Here is a 12,773-nt window from a genome sequence, read left to right on the forward strand (position 1 = left end):
CGTGAGCACTGTTTGTGGCAGTAATCGTTCGCCGTCTGCGCGCTCTTTCCCCTTCTTCGCTTGCCCCTCGTCTGCACCCTCTACAAAGCCTTCATCTTCCGCCTCAAATTGGAAGTAGCGCCCGGCAGACCACGTAGCCTTGCGCTGCTGCCGTGTCGCAGTGGCGCGCGCGCGCCGATTGCATACTGTGCATGTGTCGGCATTGTGATCTGGTGCAGAGAAGAACAGCTTCTCGAGATACTCGCCCCGAATTTGTGGGAAAGGCGCCTCGGCGGGTGCTGTCGCTTTGGGGGCAGCGACGGGTTTTGACGGGCCTGGCGCTTGCCGGGAACGAGGTCCGGGAGAGGTGACGCGTGGTATCGCAGCAGGATCTCGCGGATATGAAGATGGTGGAATGAGTGCAGCCAGCCTTCGTACGGGAGAAGGCGCCACATGATTCTCCTTCGCAGTGCAGTCAGAACCCCTGCTCCTTGGACGAGATGGAGGTACGTCGTCCTCTGAGCCATCGCTGTCGGTGTGGTAACCTCTTGCTTGCCCGGTAGCAAGGGTTGGGTCACCGCCCGAAATCACTGAAGCGGACCGAGAACGTTCGTGGCGGCGTTCAGAGACTTCCTCAGAAATGCGAGTGACCTCTGCTGACTCCAACCAAGGCCGTGCGCTCGTGCTAGTGGCTGGCGGCGGGGAACCAAGTGTGGCGCGATCGGTGCGGTCAGAGAGACGAGGTCGACGACGGTGTGGAGATGGCCGGGGGGAAGGCGTGGAACGACCGTCAGATGAATCGTCGCCGGAGTTAAACCCACCGTCAACCAAGTGCTCTTCATGCCGCCGTTCCTGCTTCTCGGCCACGTCCGGCTCCTCCGCATCGTCTTCTATCAGAGAACGAGAATGTGAGTTCTCCAGCGAGCGAGACCGCTCCATAGACTGCTCCCTTGCTTCCTTCCGCTCTTTCAAACCCTCTTCGACGACGCCGCGCAAAACCTCCACTTCGCCCGCAAGGCGTTCGACTTCCTGGCGCAGTTGGTTGATCTCGTGGCTCTTCTCTTTGAGAGCACGGACATCCGAATCTCGCAATTCCCGGAGTTCCTCCAGTAAGCGAGAGTGGTCAGAAAGCTCGGCGGTCAGGCGAGTCAAATGTGATCGTAGAGTAGTTATCAAAGTCTCTAGGGCTGCCCGCTATCATCAGCATCTTGGAAAGCTTCCAGGACGAAGTTCAAACCTTTCTTCTCTTCTACTGCCTCCTTGTACCTCCGAATATCTTCGTAAGTCTCCAGAGGTTCAACTGGTTTTGGAGCCTTTGTGCGAATTCCGCGAGTCGTCTTCTCCTGCGGGATTTGGACATCTGGCTCTTCCCGCCCAAGGATCCTTGTGCGTTCTCTAGTTACCTCCTTCTTACATTCCTCAAGTTCCAACTCCAGCTCGCGGACGCGCCTACGCGAAATGCTATTTTCCGTTTCCAGATGGGCAATCTTAGATTGAACGATGCTCAGGGTGGCCGCAAGTCGCACTACAAACGCATCAGTCTCTCTGAAGCACCCGAAAACCATGCACTAACCGTCAATCTCGCGATCCTCCTTTCCGTTATAGCCTTGATATTCCATGCCCACCTTCATCGGGGATCCAACTGCGCTTGTGATGCCGGTCACGTCGGGAAGGTAGAGCTTTCCATTCTTATATGGGGTCCGCACGCCTGCACCGCGCGGTACAGAAGTATGAGTGGGCCTCTGCTCCTGCAAATCGTTCATGACATTCTTTAGCGACATTTTCGCGTTCTTCGCGTTCTTGCGGTCTCGCATAGTGCTCTGCGCTATGGCACTTTGGTGTGATTCGAATTCTTTGGCTAGCCCACGTGCTACATTCACAAATTTCGCATTCGCGTTCTCGTCGCCTGGTGGAGTAGGAGGCAAGATGTTCACTTCGGGCTCCAGCGGTGCATACGAGAGCGACTGATGTACGTAAGATCCCCGACTACGCGACCTTGGAGTTGGGACGTTATCTTCAGGGTCGCTCTCGATAGTGGCAACCTGGCGACGCGTAAGTGGTATCTTTGTTTGGCGGGCAATTGCAGAACGACCCTTGCAAGGCGCAGGTGCGTGGATGGCTGGCGATTGCGGACGGCGGGGTCGTTTGGGAGAGAATGCGACGTGACTCAAAGCATCAGAGAGTTTAGGGCGTGGTGACAGGGGAGTGTTGGGGCGCGACGAGCTGGAAGCGGTGCCGGGAGAACGAATGCTAGCTGTAGGGATAGGGGCACAACCCGCTTGAAAAACTTCATCGAGCTCGGCGCTGTCGTCAACAACGAGTGGATCGTTGAAATCTACTGTGGCGGATGCCTGCGCGTATGACGACATGTAAGACGGGAAGCAGGCAGTGCCTCACGGGCTGTGCAATGTCCCCAAGGCTCTATGATAACTATGAGGAGGGACGCACGAGATGTCTGGAACGCGTTGAGTTGGGATCGAGAGCGGAGAAATTGGCGTTGAAGCCCGCGATTATGCCCGTGAGAGGGCGATCAGGATCATACTCTGCCCCACTTATGCTGACGTCCCGACGAGTCCCCCTGCCTGCAAGCCCCGCACTGAGAGTCAGCGCACTTGCGTGATGTGCAGCGGTCGATATAGTTCTGTTTCCGTACGGGCTAACACCGTTCTCGTCGTCACCCGTACGGTACGACCAGGGGTGGTACTGGCTCTCTTCTTCTGGGTCGAATTGATCTCGGGACATGTGGTCGAACGAAGCAAAGCCTCCAAACGGTCCGGGGCCTGGGTTTCGTCTGGGATACTCAACGTCTGAGTCGCTAGGTGTGGATGAAAGATGCAGAGAAAGATCGGTGTGTTGGAGGTTCTGTTCAAGTTGGATGCGATTTTGCTCGAGTTCGTCGCCTCGGATGCTGAACTCGAGCAACCCGGACCGTACAGACATAAATCAGGTGTCACAGAGCGCGTTTGGTGTACGGCAGTAAAGAAAGAGCGGAAAATAGAGCGGAGGTGGCTGGCGGGACGAACCAAGTCGCGAAACTCGCTCAACGCTGAACAAGGGTATTTATCACGTGACAGTCACGTAGCGGCCACAGCACCTGTTTCTCCTGTTGTTCCAGCCATGTCGTCCAGCGAGGAATCGTTCTCAGAGGGAGAGCTCTCAGAGGGAGAGCTCTCAGATGACCTCGGATATGGCTATGGCACCTTCGCTACAACGTCTTTCGACCAGTACTTCACACGGAACCACAAGTCTACGCGCACCTCCAAGAACACCTTCTCCAGCCTCTTGGCACCCCTCACTGCCGGGCAATACACCTCTGCTATCGAGCAATCCACATGCAAGAATGAAATTAAAGTCCCGTGGCTGGGAACCGGACGCGACTTATTATTCTCTCGCCTCCTGGTGCAACTTGAGGAAGGCTTCAGTCTGCTGCTCTATGGCGCGGGCTCCAAGCGAGAAGTCCTCAATGCCCTCGCGAAACGGATCCACAGGAGACGCAGGGACGTCATTGTCGTCAACGCCTTCAATCCTGGCTTTGCGATAAAGGATCTCCTCGCGTCTATCGAGAGCATTCCGACCTTGCAGGAGAGCGAAATAACTCAGGCTTCAGGATCTGGCATCGAAGCACAGACGCGACGAATATACAGATCCTTTGCCTCTTCAGAGCAGAAGCTCTACCTCGTCATCCACAACATCGATGCACTAGCTATGCGCAAGCCCCAAGCGCAGTCATGCCTGTCCGTCCTCGCGAGCAACCCCCGAATACACATCGTCGCGTCGGCGGACAGTATCGCCTTCCCTCATCTGTGGTCCTTGGCGGACATCTTCTCTCATAAACCCGCGGTAGAAAACGATGGCCCAGTGATTGCAATGTCTAAGGGCTACTCTTGGCTGTTCCACGACGTCACCACCCTGTTACCCTACGATTTCGAAACCGCCCATGCCGATCGCTCGTCCATCAAGGGTGCTTCGCAAGCTGCCTCCTCTCGTGGACAGAAAGACCTACCGGGTACGACCGCGACGGGCCTCATGACTGAAACTGCGGCACGCCACATCCTCGCATCCGTCACCCAAAAAGCTAAGAAACTGTTCGCTCTGCTCGGCACGGGGCAGCTCGAGAATACAGCCGAGGCGGAGGCTAGCAGCGGTGGAAACGCACAACAAGACTCGCTGCAGATCGCGTTCGACTACAGCATGCTCTTTAACGTTGCCCGCGAGAACTTCGTCGCGACGAACGATACGGCGATGCGTGCCCTTATGGCAGAATTCAAGGACCATGGGCTGATGGCGTCAGTCACCCAGACTGCCGGAGGAGAAGCGGTGTGGATACCTCTCGGGAAGGACGCGTTGACCAAGCTTGTACACGAGGTTTCAGAGTGATCCAAATGGACTGAAATTCGATCCGGGATAGCATCCGCTATACCATGTTACAGATCTCCAGGCTGTAATTATATGACTGCGTTCGAAGCTGGGCCATTTCCGGATGAAATACACACAACCTTCGTCTCATCCAAAAATCTCAAGATAGCTTCGTCCAGCTGCAACTTTGATTGATTATCTCGTTTAGGTCGCAGTGTCGTAACCACCACCTACAGGTGGTCCGGCAGTGCCAGTATTATCCTGTAAAGCGATCTATGGAAAGCCCTCATAAGCTAACCTTCCGTCTTGTCGGCATATATCATGCAGGCCTGACGTTTGTTGCCGCTTAAAAAGTATTATTCGTTCCTTCCCGCCGCTGCTATACGTCAGGGAATTTTGAGCTGAGCTATAGCTACTCGTCGCCGCCAATAAGGTCCATAACCTCCGTAACTATGCCGAAGGATATGTGAGTAATTATTACTAACATTCCCGCTGAAATTTCCACCACTGGCAACCGTAGCATGGGCCTCGACTTCATTGTCACGGCACCTTGCCGCAAGCTAAGCATGAATTTGTATGTCTGGCACGCGGACATTGCAGGCTGCAGCAATCCTGCATAGGTTGCATTGCAATGCAGGCCTCGCCCCGCATGACCCTATGCGTAAGCTACCCGGGTTTCCCAAATGCAAACAAACAGAAGATTATTGTAGCGTCACAAATTGCAGCAAACAGGAACGTGGGCGAACGTTCTGCAAGCAGGGTAGCAGGGAATCCATGGCTCCCTATCGCGTAAGCCACTAGTCAGAGCTCCAGGTAGGAAAGCGAAGATACGAGGAAGTCAGCGGGGAGTAACGTCCAAAGTGGTGCAAGCCAACATGTTAGATATGCAGGCGTGAGTCCCTCATTCATAACGCGCGAAATATGTAACCAACGTTTCATTCCTGTTGTGTAGCCGTATTTGTGGTACATTGTAAGGCCAGGGGGGGCTCTGGGTCGAAAGATCGACAAAACGACGTCTCAAAGTCGGATGAGCCCCGTCCTGACGTCCAGAGGCAGCACATGTACTAGCATGAGCCATACCTGTGAACGGCTGAGTTAGAACGACGCATGCGAGGCTGGAGCTGGTACACACATTGTAGAAGATATACGACTTGCGGTCTTCTGCTTCAGTTCTGTGCGTATAATAGCTGAAACCGACGAAGGCGCCCAGGCCAATGAATCCGATGGCGCATAAGGGTCCTATGTGCCAAAACCAGCTCAGGAAAACAGACCACCCGATGAGAGCTCCCAGCGTGAATGCGCGAGAGAACTCCGGGGCATATATGGGGAACGTAATACGTCCAAGCTGTTTATCTCCCTCTACGTCTGCGAAGTCCTGCGCCTGTATTGTTGTGAATATCAAGGCGCCGCTTACGCACACTGCAGTGACGGAGATATAGTCCATCACCTGGCTGGCACCTTTTACAGCACGTCAGCGAAATTCTCTTGACCAATTTTTTTCTTACCCATGATCTTTGTGGCACCAATTTCAAAGCTGATATAGCCTCCAATGTTACAGAAGTTCTTCCCAACATAGTGACCCGCAAGGCCGAACTCGTCGTAGAGAAGCGTCGTGATGAAGAGCGTCAGAGTCGGAAGGAAAAGGTCTAGACCATACATTGCCGACCACCATGCGCACAGGCTCACAGAGACCCACCGGAGGGCAGTTGCTTGGGACTCTGTGATACGGCCTGCGGGTAGCGGACGCCACGGCTTGTTTATTGCGTCCTCCGCCGCGCTCCTAGACTGATTCGAGATATTGCACATAAGCTGGTGCATCCATATCCACATGAAACCCCACAGAAGTCGTGGCGTGGAGTGTAAGGGAGCCGTGGCACATGCGAATACGGACTGTAGGAAGGTTATTGCAACCGCTATTATCCGAAGGCATAGCAACTTACAATGGGGAAAAAGATGGTCTTCAAGTCAGAGATTGTGAAGAGAACGACGGTTTGAGCATGGTAGCGTAGGCGAGTAAACAGAGTCGTCATTAGGGGTGGAAGACGAAGAATGGCGGGGTTGGGTGAATGCAGTGGATGCGCCTTGAAGTTAAGTACTGTATCGGGGAGTTAGTGACACAACGGGCAAAACACGCATCCAGTTCCGCGTGAGGTGCGACTGGACATCATCTCCAGTACACAGGGCCCCGGGAGATTGCGTGTACCAGGTTTCGAGGGGATTTCTCCCGGATCAATGTTTAGATAGCTGAGGTCTAAAATCCATTCGAGTGTTGTCTCACAACAGCCGTACTATGATGGCCCCCTGGTTTATAAAGGCTCCTTGCTTTATAAAATCGATCTTGCTGCTGCAATATGCCCCCGGAGGTGCTGTGAATATTTCTCATGATAGAATTGTATTCATACTATAATATGACACCCATATTATGGCGGATGTGCAGCAAGGGACGATATGATGTTTTTGTGGATGCTCGGAAGCGATCCAAAACTGGCCGAAAAATGCCACTGATGGCTAGATCCAACCAGATCTCGCTCACCAAATATTCTGGCAACTGCATTCATAGACTTTTGTACTTACACCAGACATGTCTGGTCAACATATTTGGTTTAAAAGGTGCTATGTACATGTATAGGGAAGGAGCATCAGTGGAGCGTTACAATGAACGAGCAAGGCGTGATGAATTTGTCGCTCCGCCTGATCTCAGACAACTGAGGTTGACTTTGGAGAGGCGGCTCGGCTTCTCGGCAGAGGCACGGCTCGACGGCATCTGGTGTGACACTTGTGTGACGAAATTTATAAAAAGTGGTGCAGGACCTACTTTGTGCACCGGAGAGGATCCACTGCTCTTGCAAAACCTCAATAAGATGTTATAAAAATACGGATATATAGCTAGGGTGTGTGCACATCGACTCATGCAAAACCGCCCGCGAAGCATGGATGTGGTAAGCTACAGGATGCAGATTTTCCCAAATTTTATAAAGCAGGGTACCATCATAGTATTTTGACCAAACAACAATCTCACGATCCAGATCTTAGGCTGGGTCATCAAGCGCCCACCACCCAAGTGTGACTTCGCACAGCAGCTTCGGACAGGACGAGCAGAAGCCTTCCGCACTAAATTTCACCAACGTAGATGTAGCATTTGCACATATATATATATATCATATGTATAACAAATAATGTTACTACGGGGTATTCGTCTGCTCAGCACTACGCGAATGGGAGGCATGGGCCTGCCGGAAAGGGTTGTCGGGATCGTTAGTACCGTCTCGCTCTCTGTATTATCATTGTTGTCGTCCGCGTCATCGTTGGAGGTGATAGAATGACCAGAAAAACCTTGGCCATACTTGGCTTCATCTGCTGCAATGACTGCCTCCTGCCATCTATTGTCCAAGCCCATGATGCCAGCGGCCGAGGATGTACCAGGAGTAAGGGAAAAAGAATGTGCTCCTGCCACTTCTCGCTTTCATGGTTAGAACCCAGCTTCTCCTTGCTATGAAGTGCCTTCATCTCTCTTCGCATAGACTGCTGGCTGGTCTTGATGTACCTCTGTGCTTCCCTGGCCTTACACATGTACTTCCTGCTTTACACCATGCGAAAAAGCCTCTCATTGAAAATCGGATCAGATTTGATAGTGCCGCAAGCCACAAATCTAATCGCGTCGCCCTTGCATGGGATCATGTGATGCATGCGCCCAGCGCTCAGCGCGCAGTGAGCAGCGCCGCGACTTTTGGGATGACATCCTCGGTGAGCAAAGAGCTATGGCGAGGAAGGGTTGGATGTTCCCTTCATTTGGCTAACGGCCACAGTGTCAATGTGCACAGGCGGAGGGGTGCTAGCCCCTGCGAATTCAGCAGCCAACGCACTTGAAGTTGCATGAAAGCCTCTCAATCTGGCAGGTAGCCTTGAGAATGCGCGCAGAATATTGCTTATCTCCCATCATGCCATCATGCTGTGCTGCTGTTCAGCCGGCACCTGAGAAATAAGCTGGCGAAATAATCTGAGAATTGCTTTGGACACTGACACAAGGGTGGACAGCGTCAGGCACTGGGGTGGCACATCACTTCTATTTTTAGTACTTGACACTGCCTTTCTGGAGGGATTCAGCCAATCACGACAGTAATTCCCACAACTGATTGCGCGACTGGATGCGGTACTGGATGTGGTACTGGATGCGGTACTGGAGATGATGTCCAGTCACACCTCACGCAGAACGGGATGCGGGTTTTGCCTGTTGTGTGATCAGGAAAACCTCTGGGTATTGGAGGTGTCTTGTATTAGATGACCTATTTTAACTTGTCTTAGGCATTGTTATGATCGGTGTTGGGGGTGTTGACCAACATCGCCAGAGCACCCAGGAAAGTGTCCAAACGTTTTGCCATCACTTGTGCGTCTCGGGCTGTCTTGGGTTCGAGACAACATGCCTCGATGCTATGAAAGTTGTCGATGTACAAGAATAAGCACATCACAAACTTGTAACACAATGAAACTTGTTTTCGACCTGAAAGGTGCGCTTGTGTGTCTCGAGCTGTCTTGGGTTCGAAACAACATGCCTTGATGCTATGAAAATTGTGGATGGACAAAATAAGCACATCACAAACTTGTAACACAATGAAACTTGTTTTCGACCTGAAAGGTGCGCTTGTGCGTCTCGGGCTGTCTTGGGTCAAAAGTACACTCATTTCGTCCACATCAAAACTCGCATGGCCTGGAACCCGTTTTCGCACGGCGCTTATCTTAGATTTTTCTGTCTGAGCGATCGTTATATCCAAATATGGGAAATCTATGATGATTACTAATGCGCAAAGATACCGTGCCTAGAGAAGTACACCCATAACTCCAAACTGCGTCTGTGTAGGCGCAAAGCACTGAACCAATGTACACTTACTTGGAAGATTATGCACAATAGTGAGTATAGATTCACACAGATTCGCTAACATGCGAATAAGTTAGGTACATTACAGTGAAATAAGCTGCAGACCACTGCGAAACAAGATAACTATTTTTGTCCACTTTCGACCTTCATACACAGATCACGAAACTCCGAATCACAAAATGCGCCAGATCTTGAGCTTCAAAGTCTCATTCCTGCAGCTGCATAAATACTGGGGACTCTGAGCGCTTGTTCGGTCCCATCCTTGCTTTCCGCCATGTCATTGCAGCTTTGGGCAGTCTGCGCGGTCATCCTGCTAGTCTTAGCCTTGTATCGTCTGCGGCGCTGGCGTCCGACCGCCATATACCCGCCTGGACCCCCCTCAAAGCCTGTGATTGGGAATATCCTCGACGTTTCTCCGAAGGCTGCTTGGATTAAATTCACAAAATATAAAGACATCTATGGCGAGTTTAACGGATTGCTTTGGCTTAGTGTTGCTGACTATCTGGCAGGCGATCTCGTCTTCTTCCATGGTCTGGGCAATAATTTGCTCGTTCTCAACTCTCTGAAGGTGGCCCAGGATCTGCTCGAGACAAGAACAGACATATATTCTGATCGCCCTACGTTCACTGTCGCAGGTGAGCTTATGGGCCTCGGGAAGGTAAGACATCTGCTGCATACGTGTTTGCTTCACACTGACAGCGGAGATAGAGCATGCCCCTGCTCAACTACAACCAGGAGTGGAGAGCTCAGCGGAAGCTCGCTCATCATGCCTTGGGTCCGCGTGCTGTCAAACAGTACTATGTAGTCCAGGAAGACCTCGCTGCGCTTTTCAGCAAACAGATACTAGAGGATCCGGAAGGCTTCTTTTCTCATGTTCGACTGTAAGCTTAGATGCAAGCTGTGCCCTTAGACTCGCTGACGTTATCGGATAGGACAACAGCAAGGCTCATTCTGTCCATAACGTACGGACTGTCTGTGGAACAAGCGGAAGATGAGGTTCGTGAGGCCCGCCTCTTCGAGCTCCTTGCTTAACATATCGTAGTATATCACACATGCGGAGGATACGATGCACGTGATTGGTAATGCGACCTTACCTGGTGCCTTCATTTGCGACCTCATTCCTATCTGTGAGTCCCGCAATTGGCCCGTCAGCAGTTCTGGAGCCAAGAAGTCTCATCGCAGACCATTAGTGAAGCATTTGCCCTCCTGGGTTCCGTTCCAGAAGGAAGCCAAGGTCGGGAGGGAAATGATTGAGCGTCTGGCCGCCAGGCCCTTCGAGCACGTCAAGACGGAGATGGTCAGTTCGCACGCCATGACTCGCGCTGCTCGGTCTGCCCGCTCACTTTCCTCTTAGCGCGCTGGTACTGCTCCGGTGTCGTTGACGCGGGATCTCTTGAGCTCCGAGATACAGGGTATTAAAGATAAAGAGCATAGCATCAAGTGGAGTGTGAGCTCTTTGTATGGCGGTACGAGTCTTTCGAGTGCGTGATTTGCATGATCTGCTGATATAAAATCTCAGCCGGCGGGGAGACTGTGAGTTCTGATCGAGGAGACAGGAAACGAGTTGATTTACCTTGACTAGACATACGCGACAGTGCTCACCTGCATCATGCTGATGGCCATGCACCCAGACAAGTTGAAGAAAGCCCAGGATGAGATCGATCATGCCATTGGCATTGATCGTCTCCCACTTATCAGCGATCGTGAAAACCTCCCGTATGTCGAGGCGTTGATCAAGGAAGTCATGCGATGGCATCCTGCGGTGCCACTGAGTACGCGCGAGACTAGCCCCGTCCAGTTCCTTCCGCTGACTGCGTGAGCTCGTCCAGGCGTACCTCACTGTACGGCCAAAGACGATATCTACGAAGGTTATACCATACCGAAGGGCACAATTGTGATACCAAACCTCTGGTAGGCTCCCCTACCTCGTCTTTGCGCGCTTCGTTGAGAGTTTTCAGGGCCATCGCGATGGAGCGTACCGACCAATACGACCCGAGTACGTTCGTCCCGGAGCGGTTCCTCGATAAGAATAACGATAGGCTCGTTGATCCGGCGTCGTGGGTATTTGGCATTGGCAGGCGGTAGGCACATTGAACAGTACACCTTGAACTTGCATGTTAACAACCTAACCCCTGCGACGCAGCGTGTGCCCGGGAAGATATCTAGCGAAGAGCTCGCTGTTCATCCTTATCTCGACCATATTGGCGATGTTCGATATCCTACCCCCAGAAAACGAAATACTCAGAGTCGAATTTAGCAAGGGTATCGTCAGGTGAAAGTGCAGGGATCATGCTCCGTTCAGATGCTGACTTACCCCCCGCTCAGCTATCCCGAGCCGTTCAAGTGTCGTATTACACCCCGGTCTGCGTCGAAGGCGTCTCGTATCACGTGGCGTGCGGCCCAGTCGACCATTTGACCAAGTATATCACCCAATTTTTCTGTAGAATTTGATCTTGTAATGCGCGTACGGCAATGTGTGTGATAAGGAATTGCTGCTTTTTACAACCTGACTCAATAAATCTGTCGCTGTGAGATCGTCAGAGGGTCCGCTGGCTTGCTACAAGTACTACAGTCGAGTCCCGTTTATCTGGCCTGCAGCGCGCCTAGTATGAGTACCACGCGAGATCGGTCTACCCCAGTGGCAGAGCGGCAGAGAATTGACAACATCATAATGGGTGTTATTGGTTAATTCTGAGTTGGATTCCCTCATGTACTGATCACCGCCTGCCTGCAATAATTTACTGCAATTTTAAGTATTTGTTGTTAATCTGTACGGACATGGTTAACGGGCGATGTCGTAATGCATCGAGCTGAGAATTCGTCGAGCGCCGACCAGATTATCAGACGGTGGCGAGCTGGGCTCGGATTCCACATGCACTTTCAGGTGGCCTTCAGAGCCCACATCAACTAGAGCCAGTGCGACTCCACGTGAGAATCTGCATGGATACCAGATGGCTGGTGGCTTGTGTCCAGGTGTCAGCGTCTGGTGGGCTAGCCAGAAAGTTGGCAGTGTATGTACTGGTCTTACTTAGTGGTTGAGGGTCCGGTCCAGTCCGGTCTTTTTCAGAAACTGTGTCGGACCAGGACTCTGACCGGTCAAGGACCAGTACAAGTTTGTGCAGGACCGGACTAAGACCAGGTCCTGGTCCTGTGCAGTCCTCCTTGCAGTCCAAGACCAGCCATGACCGGTCTAGGACTGAATTCAGTCTAAGACCAGTTCAGACCAGTTCAGACCAGTCCTCCCCTGGTAAATATCACACAAATCAACCAATTTCAACTTAGAGTTGCATGTACAAGTGGCACCCTCAAGCTAGCTAGCGTGCATGGAAATGTTATGGATTTCAAGCCAGCAGATGGTCGGGGTACCATGCTTGGCTTCTCTGGAGTGTGAGGTGGCATCAGAGCCTATGAGCTGGGGTAGCCTGGTGATGTGCGAGTATGGTGGAGTGCTATGAGGCCTCCAGATAGCCTAATGCCACCTCCAGGGTGTCCACGCCGAGGTATTTCACAATATGCACACTGGTGGACAAACCCTCAGATAGGTATGAGATGGTCCATCTGGGTG

At 52.1% G+C, this 12,773-nt stretch overlaps 4 protein-coding genes across 4 annotated transcripts in view; 2 read left to right on the plus strand and 2 right to left on the minus strand.

Moving 5' to 3' along the window:
• The window catches only part of PHACADRAFT_166953 (uncharacterized protein), a gene marked incomplete at both ends in the record, with an annotated part of 8,541 nt that extends 5,622 nt beyond the window's left edge, over positions 1 to 2,919 (minus strand). Inside the window, 5 exons of the mRNA XM_007401582.1 lie at positions 10 to 1,166; positions 1,217 to 1,504; positions 1,553 to 2,371; positions 2,424 to 2,530; positions 2,633 to 2,919. Coding sequence (XP_007401644.1) covers positions 10 to 1,166; positions 1,217 to 1,504; positions 1,553 to 2,371; positions 2,424 to 2,530; positions 2,633 to 2,919 — 2,658 coding nt within the window. The remainder of the gene's footprint in view (positions 1 to 9; positions 1,167 to 1,216; positions 1,505 to 1,552; positions 2,372 to 2,423; positions 2,531 to 2,632) is intronic.
• Positions 2,920 to 3,096: 177 nt separating this feature from the next.
• On the plus strand, positions 3,097 to 4,426 carry PHACADRAFT_179001 (uncharacterized protein; the record flags this gene model as incomplete). The annotated part of the gene is made up of 1 exon (XM_007401583.1): positions 3,097 to 4,426. One exon carries the CDS (start codon positions 3,097 to 3,099, stop codon positions 4,354 to 4,356), a length of 1,260 nt encoding a protein of 419 aa, XP_007401645.1. The 3' UTR covers positions 4,357 to 4,426.
• Positions 4,427 to 5,264: 838 nt separating this feature from the next.
• PHACADRAFT_154051 (uncharacterized protein) lies at positions 5,265 to 6,582 on the minus strand. Its single transcript, XM_007401584.1, has 4 exons — positions 6,276 to 6,582; positions 5,841 to 6,225; positions 5,468 to 5,793; positions 5,265 to 5,415 (listed from the first exon to the last, which is right to left on the minus strand). Exons 1-4 carry the CDS (start codon positions 6,363 to 6,365, stop codon positions 5,353 to 5,355), a joined length of 864 nt encoding a protein of 287 aa, XP_007401646.1. The 5' UTR covers positions 6,366 to 6,582; the 3' UTR covers positions 5,265 to 5,352.
• A 2,874-nt stretch (positions 6,583 to 9,456) lies between these two features.
• On the plus strand, positions 9,457 to 11,624 carry PHACADRAFT_154053 (uncharacterized protein; the record flags this gene model as incomplete). The annotated part of the gene is made up of 12 exons (XM_007401585.1): positions 9,457 to 9,866; positions 9,917 to 10,089; positions 10,141 to 10,204; positions 10,251 to 10,335; positions 10,399 to 10,505; positions 10,563 to 10,674; positions 10,728 to 10,741; positions 10,791 to 10,980; positions 11,029 to 11,119; positions 11,167 to 11,289; positions 11,352 to 11,480; positions 11,534 to 11,624. The coding sequence occupies exons 1-12, from the start codon at positions 9,483 to 9,485 to the stop codon at positions 11,622 to 11,624; spliced, it is 1,563 nt and encodes a 520-aa protein (XP_007401647.1). The 5' UTR covers positions 9,457 to 9,482.
• Between the last annotated feature and the right edge of the window lie 1,149 nt (positions 11,625 to 12,773).

Source organism: Phanerochaete carnosa (assembly GCF_000300595.1).
Source record: "Phanerochaete carnosa HHB-10118-sp unplaced genomic scaffold PHACAscaffold_13, whole genome shotgun sequence".
NCBI lineage: Eukaryota > Fungi > Basidiomycota > Agaricomycetes > Polyporales > Phanerochaetaceae > Phanerochaete > Phanerochaete carnosa.